Source organism: Pongo abelii, chromosome 12 (genome assembly GCF_028885655.2).
Source record: "Pongo abelii isolate AG06213 chromosome 12, NHGRI_mPonAbe1-v2.0_pri, whole genome shotgun sequence".
In the NCBI taxonomy this organism is placed as follows: Eukaryota; Metazoa; Chordata; class Mammalia; order Primates; family Hominidae; genus Pongo; species Pongo abelii.
The window spans coordinates 100,296,029-100,318,890 of NC_071997.2; the positions used below are offsets into that span (position 1 = coordinate 100,296,029).

At 36.1% G+C, this 22,862-nt stretch overlaps 1 protein-coding gene across 23 annotated transcripts in view; it reads right to left on the bottom strand.

Annotated features, from left to right (window-relative positions):
• The window catches only part of BIRC6 (baculoviral IAP repeat containing 6), a 258,994-nt gene that overhangs the window by 166,215 nt on the left and 69,917 nt on the right, over positions 1-22,862 (bottom strand). For 13 of the 23 annotated variants that reach the window (XR_002913821.2, XM_054548244.1, XM_063713732.1 and 10 more), the window contains 12 exons: positions 21,267-21,416; positions 19,486-19,711; positions 16,790-16,950; positions 15,020-15,151; positions 14,420-14,551; positions 10,968-11,146; positions 9,183-9,316; positions 8,417-8,578; positions 8,188-8,319; positions 7,053-7,150; positions 4,960-5,107; positions 3,665-3,798 (listed from right to left, as the gene is read on the bottom strand). Coding sequence is in view for 22 of the 23 variants with exons in the window: in XM_054548244.1 (XP_054404219.1) it covers positions 3,665-3,798; positions 4,960-5,107; positions 7,053-7,150; positions 8,188-8,319; positions 8,417-8,578; positions 9,183-9,316; positions 10,968-11,146; positions 14,420-14,551; positions 15,020-15,151; positions 16,790-16,950; positions 19,486-19,711; positions 21,267-21,416 (1,788 nt within the window). In the remaining variant the exon portion in view is untranslated. The remainder of the gene's footprint in view (positions 1-3,664; positions 3,799-4,959; positions 5,108-7,052; positions 7,151-8,187; positions 8,320-8,416; positions 8,579-9,182; positions 9,317-10,967; positions 11,147-14,419; positions 14,552-15,019; positions 15,152-16,789; positions 16,951-19,485; positions 19,712-21,266; positions 21,417-22,862) is intronic. The other 10 variants (XM_063713735.1, XM_024242161.2, XM_063713734.1 and 7 more) reach the window with 2 other exon arrangements.

Below are 22,862 nucleotides of genomic sequence, written 5' to 3' on the forward strand. Positions count from 1 at the left end.
ACCCCACAGCAAAGTAACATGGCACATTTAAGGAATTGAAAGAACAGTATGGCTAGAGGAACAGTTCTCAATTCTAAGATCCCTCTACGTATCTTTAAAATATTAAGCACCCTGAAGAGCTTTTGTTTCCATTGTTTTACTGGTATTTACCATAGTAGAAATTTTAAGGTGTGAAATTTAAATATTAATTCATTTAATAATAAACACATTAAATGTTAAAATAGCATAATTTGATGAAAACTGTTTTCTGAAGCAAAAATAATTTAATGGAAAAAGTGACAATGTTTTACCTATTTAAAAATCTCTTTAAAATGTGAAGTATCAGAGGATACTTGGATTCTCCTACCTGCCTCTGTATTCGACGTGTTATAATATGTTGTTTCAGTAGAAGTAAGTGAAAAAATCTGGCCCAACACAAATACGTAGTTGGAAAAAGAATATTTTAAAATACTTGCATATTCAAAAACTTGACAAGTGGTAATTTCTTAAAGGTTACAATGTGGTATCTGAAATCTTACCAATGAACATCTCAAACTCTGTTACATTAAGATCAACTGATATATCTTATACTTTTAAAGAACTTTACCCATGCATAATGGTGAAACATCATGCATTGATCATTTGGAAAATATTGGTTCATCACTGTATACAAATATTCCAAATGTTGACACATTTCATTATCCAGTATTGGAAAATTACACTCTCTAATATCAGATTCCATGAGAAAAGTCTACATACTGGGAAGCTATCAAGCTCACTATGGGAGATGTTTCTCATTCACTTTTCAAAAAACAACTGTCAAATAACGCAGTGTAAATGAGCGTAGTTTGTCTGTCAGTCATTACTGCAAATAAAAATGGTATTCCAAGAAACAAGCAAGTAGTTCAGCTTGTAACTCAACTGCACATTTCCCTGAAACAAGTATGGTACTTTGGCACGCCACAGAAGTACACTATGCATATGTATCATTCATCTCAGAATAAAAGATGTGTATTCATGGGTTAAAATTTTAATAAAATTAATAATTTTTACTGCAACATCAAGGGCATTTTAAAATGAAACTGACATTTTTATTACAAGTGCACAGTGAATAACACCATGCTTTTTCAAAATCGATAAAAATGTCAATGAAATCAAAAAGACAAATAACATCATTCTACTATCATCAAAATAGTTATGACCATATAGATCCCCTTAATAATCTCAGGAACTCTTTGGGGGTCTATAAAACACACTTTGAGAATCACAGGGCCAAAGAAGACTAAACGGGGCAATGACACAAGATAAAGTGGCAAGGAAAAGAAAGCCAAATCATTTAGGATTTTATATGCTGTATTAGAAACTTTGAACTTCAGAAGATGGGAAGACATGAAAAGTATTCTAAGGAGAAAGGTAAAGTAACTGAAAGATCATACTACTCAATGCAATGTGGAGAATGTACTGAAGTGAGGCAAGAACAGATGTAGGAAGACCAGTGTGAAAGCTATTATTGTAGTCTGGGTTCAAGATGACTGTAACTTGTGATCATGGGAGGTAAGAGAGTGAGCAAACTTGACACACACTCAGCTCTCTGTATCTGTGGGTTTGGCATCCATGGATTCAACCAACTACACACAGAAAATATACAGGGGAAAAAAATGAATGGCTGAGTCTGTTACAGCCCTTTGTTCTTGTCATTATTCCCTAAACAATACAGTAAAACAAGTACTCACGTAGCATTAACATCGTATTAGGTATTATAAGTGATGTAGAAATGATTTAAGGCACACAGCAGGATGTGTGTAAGTTACACACAAACTGCACTACATCATTTTTCATAAGGGACTTGAGTATCTACAGATTTTGTTGTCTGTGAGGAGTCCTGGAACCAATTCCCCACGGATAGAGAGGAACAACTGCATACACTAGTGGAAAAATAGGTGCCATATGGTGATATCCTCAATATGGGTGATAAGAAAGATATAAGTATCATGAATGACACTGACATTTCTGTCTTGTGCCACTGATGCCATTAACAACAAAAACAAAAAATGCTGTACAGAGACTAATAATGAGGAACAACACGATGAAACATTAAAGTGGAGACACATCATGACTTTTTTTTTTTTGAGGCGGAGTCTCGCTCTTTCGCCCAGGCTGGAGTGCAGTGGCGCTATCTCGGCTCACTGTAAGCTCCGCCTCCCGGGTTCATGCCATTCTCCTGCCTCAGCCTCCTGAGTAGCTGGGACTACAGGTGCCCGCCACCACGTTTGGCTAATTTTTTTGCATTTTTAGTAGAGACGGGGTTTCACCGTGTTAGCCAGGATGGTCTCGATCTCCTGACCTCGTGATCCGCCCACCTCGGCCTCCCAAAGTGCTGGGATTACAGGCGTGAGCCACCGCGCCCGGCCGACATATCATGATTTCTAAATCCCTTGTTCTGAGTCTTCTTTACTCATTTGCAAACCTGATGACCTCAGAGCTTGGAATGAACCTTACAGTCCTTCCCTTACACTTTCACCCTAACGGATTTCACTGCTTCTTTTGGTATACTGAAGGCATCGGTATCTCCAGTTCTAGTCTCTCCTACTAGTTTCAATCATAAATTGCAATGTTCTAATTGATGCGTCACTTGGATAGAGAAGACAGAAAATGGTGAGATGCGTGTAAGGCAATCAAGAGCCTAAGTCATCAAATAGCAATAACACATATATTCAAGGCAGCATAAGCAATTAAAAAGCAAGTGACAGACCAGTATGTGTAGTATGATCTTTCATTAGAAACTATATTAACGAATACGGGTAGCAAACAAGTTTAAATAGCTAAACATCCAGTTAACAATAGTAACCTAAGAGGGTGGAAAGGTTGGGGTTGAGGCGTTTTACATTTCATTTATATTTTTGTATTTGATTTTTTTTTATTTTGCTTTTATTACACCTCATAAGTTACTTTTCAATAAAATTGAACTTCTCTCTCAAAATTTATTTGTATCTGGTTATTACCTTTATCTGTTTGCAAATTTTCTAACATTTTTGTATCCTAACAACATTTGCAATAAGTGCAATTAGATGGAAGAAAAAAATGAAATGGTCACTCTTTTATCTAACAAAAGTAAACCGCAAATTTTAGCACTTAAAAAGATTATACAAATAATGTCATGCATACATCCAAAAAACATTCTTCAGAAAGTATAAAAGGATATATGTAATGTATACAAAGCTTACCTCAAGAAAGTGACAGATGCAGAAAATTATCTTTTGTTTGTGCATCCTTACTTATTACAGTAAGTATATATTACTAATTTTGTATTTTTTAAATAGGAAATGTTCTTTAACTTTATAGAGGCAGCAAAGATACATCAAATAAAACTGAAAAGGCTACAACAAATAAATTTTAAATAGTCTCTTATAAGCATTAAAATCACACTGAAATAAAATGCATTAACAAAAACAAAAAATTAAAGTCACAACCCTTTCAAATATGACTTTAATATACTGGGATTTTCTTCAGAGGGAAAGAGGAAGTTAAGAACTTCTAGGAAACATTTTAATAATTCATATGATAAGTTCTAAGGAATTTTAGCTTTCTAAAGACAAAACATCATGACTATAATCTATTAAGTCAAATGGCAACTTAAATCCAAGATACAACATTCAGAATTTCCTTTAATAAAAGAAATCACTACCTGAAAGGACATCTGATAAATCAATTTCATCTGACTGGACACCAATGCTGCTGTTATAAACATTTTTACAAGAAGAGCCACTCATCTCCAAATCAAAGAGGACTGGATCAAATGGTGAGCTATATAATCCATATCTGAAAAATAAAATAATGCACTAACAATTTTCCTTTCAGCCATCTAATTAACAAATTACCTTTACTTAGTTTTAAAAGCAGTCTGACTAACAGTGCTGACTAGATTTGACCCATCAAATTCAGTGAATCTCAACTATGTTCCCTGCAATCTATACTCTAAAAGACACTGTCCAGAGACTCAACAAATGTGATTCCAATAAGCTGGCAACTAAGGTACTAAGACTGCCACCTGCAGATTGAAGCGAGGGATATCAGGCACCATTCTCTCCCCTGAATCACTACGACATAGCCTCAAGTACAAAGGCTTTGAGTAAAATGTCATCAAAATCAGAACATCTAACCTAGGAAATTATAAAATCACTGCTCTAAATAAAGGAATGCCTTACTTCAAACGTAGACAATCAGGCAAGAACTTAAATCTAACCTTTTGCTATTGCTTAATTCATCATGTTAAAAGTTTTGAAATATAAGTAGCAGGTAGAAGAATACTAGTTATGGGACAATAAGTGACTCACATAATTCCACCTATAAAGTGCACAGAGAAACAGACACATTACATTCTTCTTCCATTAGCAGGGAATACCACTTTTCATTATTAAATAAAATTAGCCCTCTGAATAACCATCATAAGGATTTATCAAACTGTTAAAGAGTAATTTCTGGCCAGGCAGGGTGGCTCATGCCTGTAATCCCAGCACTTTGGGAGGCTGAGGCGGGCGGATCAACTGAGGTTGGTAGTTCACGAACAGCCTGACCAACATGGAGAAACCCCGTCTCTACTAAACATACAAAATTAGCCAGGCCTGGTGGTGCATGCCTGTAATCCCTGCTGCTCGGGAGGCTGAGGCAGGAGAATCGCTTGAACCTGGGAGACGGAGGTTGTGGTGAGCCGAGATCATGCCACTGCACTCCAGCCTGGGCAACAAGAACAAAATACCATCTCCAAAAAAAAAAAAAAAAAAAAAAAACAGTAATTTCTGAGAAAACAAGAAAGTAAAACCTCAGGCTATTATCATATGGAAAAAGTAAGGTATAAACTAAACATTTTTGTAAGAAAAAGACTGTTTTCAGCATATATATATATATTAAATAACAGTTCTCTGCAAAAGCGGGATCATACTCAGAGATGCCTATTATTAGTCATTAGATATACTAAAATACCTTGTCTGAAGTAAAGCCTCCATTGGTGTTAGCCTGTCCTGTAACTGTCTGGACACTGCAGTAAGCAAAGATGCACAAGCTGTACTGCACCCAGCCAGATCTTCATCTTTCACATAATTCAGTAAGACAAAATACCAATAGACAGAACCTGGAAACAACAACAACAAAATAAATGTTTCTTTTTCCTCCTTTTCCTCTAACAATGAGAATTTAAGATTACCTATTTATCAGAATACTTCCTTTTGCTAGAAAGATATTCCCTTTTCTGGAAAGACAATCTTATGGGCAATTTACAAAGATAACTCCTTGGAGGGATCAAAGAGGACACTTAAAATATAAACAACACACTGAGGCACAGTCTTACACTAAGAATTTCAAATATTTCTGGAGAGTTTTATAAAGTCATTTAGGTGTATAATAATGTGTATTTATTTAGGTGTATAATAATGTGAGATGCCTCTGAGGGACACTTCAAAATAGCTGAAAAAGTGAGGAGACTGCAGGTCCTTCAAATCATCCTTACCAACATACTGTTTCTCTGTACTAAACTTTTAAAAATAGTGGATGGCAGTAAGCTTCAAACAGCCCATTTTAGTAAATGAATGGGGAATAAAATTATTCTATAATGCGTTAGGTACAGATCAACATTGCTTAAAAGATATCATGACAGTGTATTTTTACTTTTTTTTATTAACTGCTACATACATGCCAAAACTTAAGCGTCCTAACTTTAAAATTATCCTTAAGAAGGTTTTAAACATTAGAGACTATCGTAATGAGCAACTGAGTCAAAATGTTCTACTCCATAGTTAATGGTTGTAGCCAAAATATGTTCAATGTAAATATAAACATGCTTTATCTAGATTAAGAAAATGATATAACTTTTTAACAACTCTAAACAAGCATTTTTTTTGTTTAACACAAAGATGAAATCTTTATGAAATATATAACTCACTGAGGTAACTTGTTGAATGGGTTGTTTTTTTAAACTCCTGGCCTCAAGCAATCCTCCCTCCATGGCCTCCCAAAGTGCTGGGATTACAAGTGTCAGCCACTGTGCCCAGCCTGAATGGTTTGTTTTTTAATAAAATAGATGGTGAAAAATGTCTATCAATAAATAAAATTTGGCTTAAAAGACCAAATTAGTAGCCCTTCACAGTAACACCATGTACTAGCAAAAACAGTAAGAATCTTTAAAAATCTTCATTACCTTATATATGTGCTATTTTAGAGAACTGCTTTATGAATTCCTACTTGATAACTACATTCATTCTTTTTTGATACATAATAATTGCACATATATAGGGGGTATATGTGATGTTTTGAAATATGTATGCAATGCACAATGATCAAATCAGGGTATTTAGGATATCCGTCACCTCTCTGCATTTTGAAGATAAAAGATCTTTAAATCTTTTAACTATTCTGAAATATACCACAAATTACAGTCACCCTACTATGCTATCAAACACTAGAACTTATTTCTTCTAACCATATATTCATACTAATTTATCAACCTCTCTTCAAATCCCACTCACCCTCCCAGACTCTGGTATCCATCATTCTACTCTCTACCTCCAATTACATTCATTCTTCAAAGGCATTTCCACAGAGTCCTCAGGTGCTTTAAAAAAAAAAAAACAAAAAAAAACACTGGCCCCTTTTAGGAAATTCCAGTTTGCCACAGTCCCTACCAATCACACAAAACATATGCATGTGCAATGACACCTGGACCGTTTTACTTATTTAGGTCACCTCCCTGGCACATGCTGGAATTCTAGTTTCTGACATCTGATCTGTTACAGTCAGTAAACAACCAAACAACTCAATGATTGTAATGAAGTACAGAAAAACAGTTATGAATTGAGATGACTTGATATTAACGTAACTGCTCCATGAACCTTTTCCTTGGAGTACTATTGACGGAGTATATGCCCACCCAGCCACAATCTATTGATCCCTTCAAAAAATACAGATAAGCTACAGAAAAGTGAACTTTAATAGAGAAAAAATAGTTATGAAATAATCCTAAGTATACATATGAGATGCTCCATATGACTATAACTATTTGTGATTAAATTAATTTTACATACCACCAGTTGCTGCTGCAGGTAAAAACGACATATTATCAAGTAAAGCCTTCAAAAGAACAGATCCAAATGCTGGTTGACATGGGTCACATTTGCCATTACTGAAAAATTTTTAAAAAGAAAAATTGTAAAGACATTACTCAAGGTCCAAATTCAACCCCAAACCTGCTGTGGTACCTAAAAATCTTTAAAATGTATTCTATACCGATTAAAAGAAAAACCTGCCTTAAAGCTATATAAAATACCAAAAGATAGCGGGGACTGATTATAACTAAGAATCATTGTAAATATTTTCTTATGCATTAAACCATTATCTTTACAACAGTCAATACTGACCATTAGCTCTTAGACACTTCCTAGATACAGTAGCAAGTAGGAATCTTTAAACATTAAGAACCCGTATATGCAGTTTCAATTTCTAAAGTTTCAGTTACACACGGTCAAGTGCGGTCCAAACACAGGTGAGTACAGTACAATAAGATATGTTGAGAGACCACATTCATATAACTTTTATCATAGTATATTATTATAACTGTTCTATTTTATTAGTAGTTATTGTTAATCTCTTAGTATGCCTAGTTTATAAATTAAACTTTACTGCAGGTATGTATATATAGGAAAAAACAATACTATATATATGGCTCAGTACTAGCTACAGTTTCAGGTATCCACTGGGGAGGGGAGGGGTCTTGGGACACACGCCCTGGGGATCAGGGCAGACTGTTCTAATTTGTTTCAGGGTTTAGAAAAAAAGGGTCTGCACAATGCTACAAAAAAAAAATCGGTAAGATTGTTACATAACAGAGAAAACACTTTAGGGCAAGAAAAGACAACCAAGGAAAGTAGGAGTGAAAGGGGTGTAAGAGTTCCGTTGCCAAATTCTCCAAACTGCTACTAACAGGCAGAGAAGCTCAGCAGACTTCTTTTCTTAAAAGTTAAATAGACTTATTTAACATGACAATTTCCCCTAAAAACCCAAAATTCTTGTTAAGATTATCAACAATGTTCATCAACTTTTGAAATTCTCTTAAATTATACATACATTAAACAAGGATCAAATCACACTATAAACAAGGTATCACCCACTAAATTGCAGGTGTACCTAGAAAGTACGCTTTCAACTTAAAAACATACCAACCTAATGCACAAGGCTAGAAATCGGGCACACTTATGGGCTATACTTCGTCCTGCCTCAAAGAAGCAAACACGTACGATGTCTGACAGACATTTTCGTGTTTTTGAAAGTAGGCTCTCATTTCCTTCCTTTGAGCTGCAAAACAACAGCAGACATTTAGACTCATCCTGAACTTGCAATCATAACATCTAAATGGCAATCAACAGTGGTAAGCAAAATTTTAATTATTAACCTTCCAGGTCCATTTGAATGAACTCCGGCTAACCAACAGAGAGTATCCAACACAAGGCTCTGGGCATGTTCTGTGATCTGGCCATCATCTGTTTTTCTGCAAAGAGTATTAAGAAGCTTCTCATGAAATTCTGAAAACTGTAACATGGCACATCGTTGCACTCTACAAAAAAAGAAAATATAAACACATTACCAACCAAAACAGAACAACTAAAGCTATCACAACCTGGCTGGTAATGCAATATTTCATTTTAAATCATGAACATCTCAAGTACATTTTAAAACAATCAATAGCTATATGTCAAGTATTTCGTTTGTAGAAATTTTTTTTAAAAATTACATTTACAATAATGTGTTGTAATGTAACATGGAATGTGTATAATTTCTTTTTGTTTTGTTTTTTTTCTCCAGAGATTTGGTGTCCCTCTGTTGTCCAGGCTGGACTCAAACTCCTGGGTTCAAGTGATCATCCTACCCCGACGTCTTGAGTAGCTGGGACTATAGATACACGCTCCCTTGCCTGACGAGTACGTGTCAAATTAATAACTATCATCCATTCCTGTTATACAACAAGCACTGTGCACACAATAGAGATAAACCAATGAAGTATAAAGACAACTCATACTCTCATCAAGATTATAATTATTTAAGAAAAACGGACAAAAAAAAATTTTCAGGTAAAAGATTTTTATATTTGTGTATGTGTGTGTTGGTATGTTTTGCACTTTCATTACTGTAAGAATAGCAAGATAATGCAATGAAATTACCTTTCCTTAGAAATTGAAGTTTTCTTAAATCTTCGAATGGTGACTGAGACCTCTTGAAGTAAATCACAGCCCCGGAGGTTTTCAGATTTACGGGTGCCACTTGTATTTTCATTCTTAACATTAGACGATTTTTCCTAAACATTACAAATAATAATGAATTTTAAAAAATAAACTAAACTAAAAATCATTTACTATTAAAGTTATAAAATAAAGGAAGATAACTGAATTGTGGCCATCAAAACATCAATCTCAAATTAAAATGATAGCTTGTACCATCATATTCAGTAAATGACTAATTTTCTCCAGAATTATAATAGGGGAAAAAAAGAAAGACAGCCACTACTTTAAAGGCAATAACCCAATGATTACAGATGATAAAACCAAAGTCCTGAGTCCAATTCCCGCTGGGTGCGGTGGCTCAGGCCTGTAATCCCAGAGCTTTGGGAGGCCGAGGCAGACAGATCACTTGAACTCAGGAGTTCGAGAACAGCCTGATCAACACAGTGAAACCCCATCTCTACCAAAAAATACAAAAGTTAGCCAAGCATGGTGGCAAGTGCCTTTAATCCCGCTACTTGGGAGGCTAAGTCAAGAGATTCACTTGAACTCAGGGGGTGGAGGCTGCAGTGAGCTGAGATCACATCACTGCACTCCAGCCTGGGCAACACAGCAAGACTCTGTCTCAAAAATAATAATAATAATAATAATAATAATAATAATAATAATAATAATAAATAAATACAATAAAATAAAATAACTACGTGAGATATGTCAGGCTCCCCAATCGCTAAGGTTCACTTTCAATATTTAAAAAAGGGAGGTAACAGAACCTGCTATGCCTACTTCAGAGTTATAACAAAGATTACATCAGATAAAGTACACAGACATCCTTGAAAAACTGGAAGACCTATATATATGTAAGATGACTGGTATTACTGATCAGTATCAGTATGATTCCTTATAAATAATGATGATAAACAAAACCTCCTTCCTGAGTTCCAGGAAATCCAAGATAAGTCAATTGTAAACAGCTGCACGGTTCACAGCTACTTTCAGAAAATCAACCATGAGGATTAGAACCTGTCTTAAAATTATTCCCCAACTTCTCTTTCTGTATACTCCCAAACAGTCACCAAAAACAAGATTGCGAGTTGCCAATAGAGGGCATACAAAGAATACCAAACAAAATAAATATTATGGTCTAAAATAATTATAAAGGGAAATATCTGCTAACAATTACTCCCTATTCAGTATACATTATAAAAGCTAGGTAATTTGCCTAAAGTTAATTCAGGCTGGGTGCGGTGGCTCATGCCTGTAAGCCCAGCACTTTGAGAGGCCAAGGTGGGCAGATCACCTGAGGTTAGGAGTTGAGACCAGCCTGGTCAGTATGGTGAAACCCCATCTCTACTACAAAGACAAAAATTAGCTGGGCGTGGTGGCACACGCCTGTGATCCCAGCTACTAGGGAAGTTGAGGTGGGAGGATGGCTTGAATCTGGGAGGCAGAGGTTGCAGTGAGCCGAGTTTGCGCCACTGCATTCCAGCCTAGGGGAAAGAGTGAGACCCCGTCTCAAAACTCTAAAATAAATAAAATGAAATAATAAAGTTAACTCAAAACATTCTTCTTCCCAAATATATTTAAGTCACTCCAAAGAAAAAATACAAACAAAACAAGTGTATAGTAAAACATCATTGAAGGGTCACACTACTTCTAATAGTGTGTTAAATCTGATCCACAATGTTTAAAACTGTATTGTTATTATTCAAAATGACAGTTTCATACCTTGCCTGCTGCAACTTTAGCCAAAAGTGAAGCAAGTGAATAACCCTTGTTACTGTGGTGTTTTAGGGATGGAAGCCTTACTACAGGACGCATACCACCATTACAAATCTCTTCTGTTCCTCTTTCATTCACTGCCTTGACATGGATTAAAAATGAACGATATTTTCCTCCTGCCATACCTAGAGAAGTGGAGTAGAATGGGGAAAATAACTGAATCACCAATAAATTCCACTGTTTTTCATCTTCATAGAACAAGATCAACAACTAACTCCACAAAAAGTAAAGTAGGCCAGAACTTTCAAATTATACTGTTTGAGCAGAAGAAAGTTGAACCACCTTCACATGCTGTCAGCAAAAAACAACGAACAAAGGAATGATATGAATAGTATAAAACCATTATCTTTGACTAACTGAGATAAACATTTGGCATGTTTTTTCCCCAATATTATTCATTTTAATGGTAAAAATGTTGTAAACTACACACACACACACACACACAACTGTCATTAAGCTATCATCCAGATAATTACAGAACATATATCCATCCAGTCTTCTTATGCATACATGTACACACATCCATATATATGTGCACATATACACATAGCATTATAGTGATGACAGTTAAAAATGTGCATGCAGGCTTTGGTGTCACTATCTGGGTTTGAATAATGGCTCTGCCATTTATTAGGCACATGACAAATTATCCTCTCTGTGGCTCAGTTTCTTCTAATGTAAAATAAGACTAATAGTTCCTACCTCAGAGTTAACTAAACCACTGTTAACTGTGCTTGACACAAAGAAAGCACTCAAATAGGCCGGGCCTGGTGGCTCACGCCTGTAATCCCAGCACTTTGGGAGGGTGAGGCAGGCAGATCACAAGGTCAGGAGATCGAGACCATCCTGGCTGACACAGTGAAACCCCGTCTCTACTAAAAATACAAAAAAAATTAGTGGGGCGTGGTGGCAGGCGCCTGTAGTCCCAGCTACTCAGGAGGCTGAGGCAGGAGAATGGCGTGAACCCAGGAAGCGGAGCTTGCCGTGAGCCAAGATGGCGCCATTGCACTCCAGCCTGGGCGACAAGCAAGACTCCGTCTCAAAAAGAAAAAAAAAACAACACTCAAATAACTATTATCACTAGTATGTGATATTAACTAAACTGGGATCATACTACACAATCTATATATAAAATACATTTCTTAATTATCATCAAATTACTACATCTGCCAGCAAACTATCAGTCTATTGTTGCATTACCAGGTATTAAATCTTTCATGATTATAAATGCTATCACTCTACTTAGCTACCTGCCTGCTGTGCTAGCACTACACTGTTACATTTTTCTTAACACTACTGTACTATTCTCTATGTTGTGGTATCTGACATTCTGTTTCAAAATTTCTTTGGCCAACGTTACCCCTTTACTCGTCCAAAAAAACTTAGCACTTATCTTGTTCAGTTTCAAAGATGTTGGGGAGAATTTTATGGAAAAAAATATCTTAGTATATTCTAAGAAAATTAATACTTTCCAAACACATGCCATGTAATTCTACACTCCATTTTGTCAAAATCAGTATTTTTGACCAGACGTGGTGGCTCACACCTGTAATCCTAACACTCTGGGAGGCCAAGGTAGGAGGATCCCTTGAGCCCAGGAGTTGGAGACCAGCCTGGGCAACACAGGGAGACTGTGTCTCTAAAAATAAAAAATTTTTAAAAACACCAATATTCCTATTTCCACATAAAAATTTAAGATTCACACTCTCATTGAACAAAACTTATAATCTAAACAATTTGAGATGAGTTTTTGTTCACTACTATATCCCAGCATGAAACCTAACACATAACATCTCGAAAACCTAATAAGAAAGCACAAAACTTGCATATATACAGGCTGAGTATCCCTAATCTGAAAATCCAAAATGCTCCAAAATGCAAAACTCTTTGAGAGCTGATATGATGCTAAAAGGAAATGCTCATTGGAACATTTCATATTTTGGATTTTTGGATTAGGAATACCGAACTAGTTAAGTATAACACAAATATTCCAAAACCAGAAAAAAAATCTGAAATCTGAAACACTTCTGGTCCCAAGCATTTCAGATAAGGGATACTTGACCTGTACTATGTCTGCAATTAAATGGTTATGTGTGAATGTGGACAAACATTAGGAAGCAAATGTACACAAATGTAAATAGTTGATATATAGTTGGTCAGCTATTTTCTTGGGTTAGAGAAGGATCTCTACATCCCACCCCACCCCAAATTTCTTTAACAATTGGACTAGTCATTTTGTGTTGGCTTTTTTTAATTCACGCCCAGAATACAAAAGCTGAAAACGTCCTACTACTGATTTTTCTAAATTATCAACATGATAGCCTATTATCTTAAAACATTCATTATAATCTGCATTTGTTTATGACACTCAAATCATTTTATATGATACTGTCGAAGCTCTTCTAATAAAAATCCTCTTTTGGCCTGGAGTGGTGGCTCACGTCTGCAATCCTAACACTTTGGGTGACCGAGGCAGGCAGATTGGCTGGGCTCAAGAGTTCGAGACCACCCTGGGCAACATGATGAAACCCCGCCTCCATTAACACAACAAAAAATTAGCCAGGCGTTGTGGCACATGCCTGTAGTCCCAGCTACTCAGAAGGCTGAGGCACGAGAACTGCTTGAGCCTGGGAGGTGGGTGTTGCAGCAAGCTGAGATCATAGCACTGCACTCCAACCTGGGTGACAGAGCAAGACTCTGTCTCCAAAAAAAAAACAAAAACCTCTCTTGGCCAGGTGCGGTGGCTGACGCCTGTAATCCCAACACTTTGGGAGGCCAAGGTGGGCCGATGATTTGAGGTCAGGAGTTCCAGACCAGCTTGGCCAACATGGTGAAACCCCATCTCTACTAAAACTACAAAAATTAGCTGGGCGTAATCCCTGCTACTTGGAAAGCTGAAGCAAGAGAATCACTTGAACCTGGGAGGTGGAGGTTGCAGTGAGCAAAGATCGCGCCACTACACTCCAGCCTGGGTGACAGAATGAGACTGTCTCAAAAAAACAAAAACAAACAAAAAACCTCTTTTAAGGGAAGATACTGTAATAATATATAATAAAACTCTGAAGAGACGGGACTCTGATGTGATGGGAAGGGTAAAAATGGCAGAACATAATGTCTGCTTACTCAAAAGAGCTCTGTTATGTCACACTAAGTCATCCTGTAGTCATTTCTTCAACGTTTTTTCAAAAAGCACTGAGACCTCTAAAACACAAAAAGTAGGATCAGATAACCATAGTTACTTTACGACAGGAAATGACCTCAGCTACCAGAAAACTGATGAGATTTCGAACGAAAGTCCCAAAGACAACAATCTTATTTTTTTTGAGATCAGTTTTTTTTTCATCTTTTTTACAACTGTGGTATTATTAATTCTGCTTTTGTAAAATATATTACTTCACCTTTAACAAGTTTGGGGCTTGTTAACGTCAACATTCCAGCATGCCCTGATAGATCAAGGCCACTAGCAAGCCATACTGGCCCACATAGAATGTCTTCTTTATGATCCTCCAAAAATGGACATAATCTAAGACCTAAAAAGAAAAATACATATTTTTCTTTTAGATTCATTCATTTAAAATGTAATATTTAATAAGCAAATATCCCATTTACATATAATACCACCACACAAAATATCATACTTAGAATGTGTTAAAATAAGAATTAATTGTCATGCTAAGGAACTATAATCAATTATTTGTTATGTTGCTTTCCATTCCCATATTATTTTACAGTTCACCTTTATTTTCAAAAAAATTATAAACCACGACTTGATTTCAAATCCCAAGATATTAAAAACCAAGAATGCATTAGCGCAGCTGTGGTCACAAAAGATGAGCTGAAAGTTAAAGCATATTGCCAAAGCAGAATTATAGGTTATTTTTTAATTGTGTTCTTGAAACCAAGTTTTTGCAAGCCATAAGGAAATCTTGCCCAACATGTTGCATTCAGATCACTACTCCTTTTACTGTCATGGACAACAGCTCTATAATTTAACTCACACTGTGATTCCTCTACATCCATGTGCTGCATTTCTTCATTCAAATCAACCAGGGACGGTTTCCCATTTTGTTCCACTTCAATGTTAAGAGCTGGAGACAAAGGAAAGGTGATCTGCCTATCTACTGCTGTTTCTAGAGGATAAAAATATTAGTAAGCTTAATTTTCTTTAATATCAATGATTTATGTGCCTGAAAAATCTAAAATTTCCTGTTAACTTGGGAACTTGTGTGATTTTCATCACAGATGCTATAAAATGGTTGGAGGAAAATTTTGATTCAATTGTTTTATACATTCTTCTCTCTTTTAATGGTAATAAAATATTTGCCTAAAGAAACAATCTGCTGGCAACTAAACTAAAAGTTCTTACCCTAGGCTGCATGGTACAAGCACTTGCAGAGCTTTGACACTAACAAATCCTGAGTCCTCCACCCAATTAATTCAAAATCTGTCAAAAGGCTGAACACATATGAACATATCCATATACACACAGACTCACATAAATACACAGACACACATATAATCATCCATCCCTCAGTATCTGTGGGGGATTAGTTCCAGGACCCCCACAGATGTCAAAATCCACAGATGTTCCAGTCTCTTATATAAAATGGCATAATATTTGTATATAACCTTATTCATATCCTCCCGTATACTTTTAATCATCTTTAGTTTACTAATAAAACCTAATACAATGTGAATGCCATGCAAATACTATTTATTTATGAGTCTCACTCTGTCACCTAGGCTGGAGTGCAGTGGTGCAGTCATAGCTCACTGTAACCTCCAAATCCTGGGCTCAAGTGATCCTCCTGCCTCAGCCTCATGAGTACTGCCACCTGAGTAGCATCACAGGTGTGCACCACCACACCCAACTAATTTTTTAAAAAAATTTTTGTAGACATGTGCTTGCTATACTTCCCAGGCTGGTCTCAAATTCCTGAGCTAAAGTGATCCTCCTGCCTTGGCCTCTCAAAATGCTGGGATTATAGGCATGAGCCACCACATGTGGTCTAATACTACTTTTTATTTGTATATTTTCTTATTGTTGTAATTTTTTTTATTTTTTTCCCCCCATAGTATTTTCAATCCATGATTGGTTGTTTCTGAGGTTGGTTGACTCCTGGGATGTGAAACCCACAGACAGAGAGTGCCAGACGTATATGTAATTTTTCAAAAAGGAAAATTTTCAAGTTTTAATGTTTGAAACTGGAGTTAAGTTGCCATTTTGCCGTGAAATTATCCCCAGCCTCTTTAACTTATTAAAGAGAAAACACTGAGTAGTAACACCTAGTTTCTAACCATGCTAAATGTGTATAATCTACCTTAATAACTCAGTGCAACAAATTCTGAACTTGTAAGAAAGATAAAAATGAGTGTATTTTTTAGCATTATGTGAAAGGCTGGCTTCACTAATAACCTTAAAAGTAACTTCCATAACAGTTCTATTCACAATTAAGTTTTCTCCTAGGAAAAGAAATACATAAAGCTAGTAATGCTAAAAGTCAAACTAATTTACAAGAGAACTAATCTCACTTCCAAAAAAGCATAATTATATGATTCAAGTTTATGCAATTCTGAACATTACTGGGTCACTGAAAAGTTTTGAAATGTTCTCTGAATTACTTTTCTAAATAAAATCACAAAAAGTAGAGCAGGCAAATGGCAATGAGGGGCAGAAAGGGACACAAAACTTAGCCAAGTTGAAAATTAGTTTTCAGAAATCAACCACAAAATAAAATCTTCAACGATAAATTTTGATACATTCTTACCATTGACTTTCCCTAATCCTGGAGCTTTATTTTTCAGCAGTGTCACTTGTATCTGTGGAATATTGGTGATGTTTGAGTTCAAAACGAATTTGAAGTCCACATGTCCAACCATACAAGCTTTAGGTAGTACTAATTCAAATACATGTTCATCCCAGCTGTTGCTGTCAAATAAGGGGAAAAATGCTAAATAAAGCAAAAATCTTTCTTCAGCCACAACCATATTATCATTAAGGTCACCTTTCCTACTTTTTGCTTTGCAGCTTCCAACAAAATCTAGTGTTTCTCAATTGGATCAAGAGATAAAATAGCTCCAATGGAGAAGGTTAAACAAAGGGCAATGAATGATCTTACTTTAGAAATCTACACCTGCCTTGAGACTTGCACATACCAATAAATTCTTATTCCTCAAAGTGTGAACGATTTAATGTGAATTACCTGCAAATTCCTGGTACCCACCCTAGATCTATGAGTAGGGTCCCAGAATCTTCATTTCAAAATAACAATTTATTGCATTTCTTATATATACTCATTCTTGGGTTTTAAATGCTATATATATGCTGGAAAATGAAAATCTCAAAACTCCTCCACTAAATTTAAGGCTCATATCCAAATGTCTACTAGACATCTCAAACTCATTATGAAAAAACCCACTTCCGAATCTCAGTAAACAGAAACTTCATTTTTCAGTGAACTCAGGCCAAAACCTGAAAGCTATCCTTTATTCTCCCCTCTCACACAGTATGTTCAATACATCAGCAAATTCTATTCCTTGTACCTCCAAATTATATCCAGAATCTAACCACTCTTTTCACTACCTCCATCACTATCACAATGGTCCAAGCTGCCATCAGCATTCCTGAATTAGCACAACAGCAACCAAACTAGAACCATTCTATCACTGCCCTCCCCACCACAACCATCATTCTAAATACAAAGTCAAAGTAATCTTTGTAAAATATAAATTATACCACATCACTCCTGTATTCAAACCTGCTAACACTTTCCCATCTCATGTAGCATGAAAGTCTTTTTTTCTTCCCCCCCCGAAATGGGGTCTCACTCTGCCACCCAGGCCAGAGTGCAGTGGCACAATCACAGCTCACTACAGCCTCGACTCCCTGGGCTCAAGTGATTCTCCCACCTCAGTTTCCCAAGTATCTGGGACCACAGGCACATACCACCATGTCAAGCTAATTTTTTTATTATTATTTATAGAGACGAGGTCTCCCTATATTGGCCAGGTGGGTCTTGAACACCTGGGCTCAAGTGATCCTCCTGCGTCAGTCTCCCAAAATGCTAGGATTGCAGATGTCAGCCACCGTGCCTGACCTTTTATAAAGGCATTCATGATCCAGCTCCCAGGTACCTCTACCTCTTTTTTTCTTTTTGAGATGGAGTCTTGCTCTATAGCCCAGGCTGGAGTGCAGTGGAGCGTAATCTTGGCTTACTGCAGCCTCTGCCTCTCAGGATCAAGCAATTCTCTGCCTCAGCCTCCTGAGTAGCTGGGATTACAGGTGCGCACCACCACACCAGCTACTTTTTGTATTTTTAGTAGAGACGGCGTTTCACCATGTTGGCCAGGCTGGTCTTAAACTCCTGGCCTCAACTGATTTACCCGCCTTGGCTTCCCAAAGTGCTAGGATTACAGGTTTGAGCGACCATGACTGGCACCCAGCTACCTCTTTGGATCTCCCTCCCTACCACTCTCCCTTATATTCACAGCACTCCAACAACAATGGTCATATTTCTCTTCCTAGAACTCACAAAATATACTCCTCAGGGTTCTGTATTTCTATTGTCATGGAAGCCTTTCTTAGGCCCCTTATATTGAAAATACCATACACATTGTCTCTCTTTTTCTCTCACTCTCTCACACTTACATGCAATTACCTATCCAACAACTAATATTGCCATACTCTGTTTTAACATTCTTCATAGCTTTTATGCCCATATGGCATGGTATATGTATCTGTTTACTTTCTATTGCCATTAGGAGGTAAATTCCATGAGACCCATATTACTAGTGACTATAAGAGTGCCTGCTTTTATTAAATACAAAACAAGCATTTGAGTATTTGTTAAATAAATCTGTGGACTAAGTGACCAAACTAATTACAGTAGTAAATTACTCTCATTATTTTATCCTAAAATTAAGAATAAGAATATAACAATTTCCAAAAGCAATATGACAAACAGAAGGAACAAAGTCATCAACGTGTAAAAATTAGCTTAAATATTTGTTAGAGACAACACAGAATTCCTAGGTATATTACTGTTTATCTTTTAGACAGTTTAAAAGACAAATAGGCCAGGCATGGTGGCTCATGCCCATAATCCCAGCACTTTGGGAGGCCGAGGTGGGTAGATCACCTGAGATCAGGAGTTCAAGACCAGCCTGACCAACATAGTGAAACCCATCTCTACCTAAAATACAAAAATTAGCCGGACGTGGTGACGCGCGCCTGTAGTCCCAGCTACTTGAGAGGCTGAGGCAGGAGAATCACTTGAACCCAGGAGGCAGTGACTGCAGTGAGCCGAGATTGTGCCACTGCACTCCAGCCTGGGTGACAGAGTGAGACTCTGTCTCAAAAAAAAAAAAAAAAAAGATAAACAGTAATATACCTAGGAATTCTAAGTTGTCTCTAACAAATATACAAGATGAACTTAAAACTAAATATCTTGGGAAAATCTTTAACCTGTCGGTCTGTAGTTTCCAAGTTCGAGTATGCTGAGCAGCATCACCATGGTGTTGCTGATGCAAATGCTGAGGATGCCTCCTTTGCTGCTGTTCTTGTTGAACTTCTACCCAGCATGGAGGAACAGTCGCTGAAAACCTTGGAGTCAAAGTCTCAAAGCGGGTTAGCTCCACTAGAGATGTCAAGATTTCAAGGGTGAATGGCTGGTCCACCAATAAATCAACTCCTTAACATTAGTGAGAGTAGTATTTGAAATAGGTGTAAAAGAAAAAAAAAAGAAGACAATGAAGTTTTAATTCATGGTTATGTTTTCTATTGCAACACTTGCCAAATATTCTGAAAGTTAATGAAGTGGGCTCAGGTATCTATATATAACTAAGATAACTAACTCTGGCTAAATAATAGCAAAGAAGAAAATTCTAACTTAAATATTTAAAATTAGAGACAATACTCGCTATTGAAGAAACCCAAACCCAACCTGTTAGAAAAGGGCTTACTGAACTTTAGCCCTAATAAGGACGGCAAGAAAAGCAGTGCTACTAAAGTGCAAGCCAATGTACATCAGACCAATAATTAACTTTTAGACCCTGTTTTTTACAAAATAAAATGCTAGATATCAGCAAGTACATAACATATGAATAAAAAACTAAAACAGTCAAAAGCTATATGGTAAAGAAATACTTACAAACTGAAAAATTAAATTGTTTTTTCTATTTCTGTGGCAGTTAAGAAAATCTTGCATACATGCTAGTATTATAAGAGTAATAACGTGCTTCATACTAATTAGGTTTCTTTACAAATGCTATACATACACTCACATCAGTGAAATGTATAACATTAAAAAACGCTGAGAAGCCGTTGTTCTCATTTTAAAAAATTAATGAAATACTAAAATATAAAATCTGGTAGGTTTAGAGTATTTTCACAATGAAAAAAATGACAGTTCTATAAAATTATTACAAGTTTAATTCAAATCACATCTTTTTCTCAAAGTCTACACCCTTTTAAATCTGATTAGTTTGTAAATATTAACAGCATGTCAATCTCCTTTCTTTACATTATTTATTTCTTCATTACAAAATTCATCCTTCCTCTACTAAAAAGTATTTTTCTGTACTTTATATAAAAAATCTTCTCCATTCAACCAATAACCTATAAAATATGAGAATATTCAGTATTTTAGCTTTTTATACCAAGTTGTATACTTAACCAAGACATCTTGGTTAACTCAAGTAACTGGAGATTGAGAAGCAGACTACAATGATTTCATAAAAGTCTACAAGGCAAATAATGATTTTTCGGCAGGGAGTAGCATGCTAGCAAAACTTCTTTTGAAAAATTAGCTCTGGAGGGCAATGTGGGTCAAGGATGGGGAAAAAAAGGCAAAAACAACAAACAAATATAAACAAACCTATCAAGAGATTCAGGATGGGGCAACGTATGTGTGAATATACCACCTAAATATATACTCAGTGACAGTATCTTTTTTCAGCTTTTCAATTCCAGTAGTAATATTAATAATATGAGCCAGTCTACTAATTTTATTCTTACTTAATGAATTCTCTTTTATATGATTTTTCCCTCCTCTAATTAGACTAAAAGCTCATTAATGGTTGAAATGTTTGTTTTAACCTCTTAGATAACCTCACAAATATTGAGTAACATACCACACAGGTTGAGAATCACTTCTTACTTTAATGTTTACATCTTCCAACAACTAGAAAAATGATAAATAATACCTAATCATTTTTTAAAAATCATTAAAAAATTTAATATCATACCTGAAATGCCGGGACTTGAAGGATTTGATAAAGGCTTGGAACCTTCTGAAGATGGTTCTATTCCTTTAGAAAGAGATCCATCCACTAGTATATCAGCTTCATCAATATCATCACAGGTTCCTCCAATTTGGAGAAAATGAAGCTCACCACCTACAGTGTAGTAAATTTCATAGATACATAAAAAATGGATAAACATTCAAATATTCAAATGTAATACTACTTAGGAAACAATTGAATGTCACTTCATAGGCAGATAAGGAAAGCTACCAATGTGATTTCCAAGAGTTTAGAAATTTAATTGCCAAGGAATTACAAATTGAAACCAAATTTTTATGAAGAAAATGATAAATACATAAACATACATGAAAACAGGTATTTATCTAGTACTTACTTTTATGAGACAGTATTTTAAGTGCTTTAATTAATTCATTTACTCTTTACCAAAAACCCTTGTGGTAGAACTACTACTGTGGCCATTTTACAGATGAGGCACTAGCTATACTGGAATCCACAGCCAGATCTCTTAATCTCAACAGTAACAAAACTTAACAAATACTCTTATTTTTTAAAGCATTCACAATGAAATGAAGGCAACTCAAATTTCTAGTTTAAAATCTCTGTCACAGGAAAAAAACTGACAGCAAATTTAGCTTTAATTAAGACAAAAAAATTAATGGGTAATAGTATATTCTAACATTCTAATTTGGAGATTCACTTCCAGCATGGCAGAAGAAGGAAGATGATAAATCCCCTTCCTGAAAGGCAACTATAAAGCTAGATAAAACTGTAATTTAACGAGGGTGAGGTAAGCAGTGAAAACCAGCACATTCACTGCTATCTCCAGATGGGACTCAATTGATGGAGAGCTTCCAGTTTAAAGAGGTGATTTCAGTGGGAAACAAACAAGGAGGTCTGCTACTTGAGGTCACAATTCTGTCTGGGGCAAGCAAAGCACTAGAAACACCAGGGGTTTAACACAGAATTACACGTAGTGAGAGAAGCACAGGGTGCCTGGTAAACTCTCCACAAATCCCACCTTGATCAGAGGCTGTGCACATGTCCAGCAAAGACCAGAGGGAGCCGAAGCCATTATTACATCCTCAGTCAACTAAGCCTCTATGCCTATGCAAAAGAGACCTGAGAAAGCACAACAGAAAATAAAGGCCAGGGCACACTTGAGCACAGCCTTACTGGCTAAAGGTATTTGGACACTGCACTTATCAATCTTTGGCTGAATACTAAGCTCTGCTGCCACAGAAGAAACAAAATAAGAAACAAGTCTTAAAAACTAAAACTAGGCAGAATAAATGACAGAAATCAGCAGCTGCACAATACAAAAGAGATTTCACAGATTCAGATTTCACAGATTCAACAAACAAAGCAACAACCACCTGGCAAAAGATAGGGAGATCTGAATCCAGATTGCTATAGTGTTGTTTTAAATGTCCAGTAAATAAATAAAACATTACAAGACATGCAAAGAGAGAGAGACCCACATTCAAGATGTAAAACACACACACACACACACACACACCTGAAAATGTCTTCTCAGACTTCAGATTTAGCAAAGACTTCAAGGATCTATTGTAAATATTT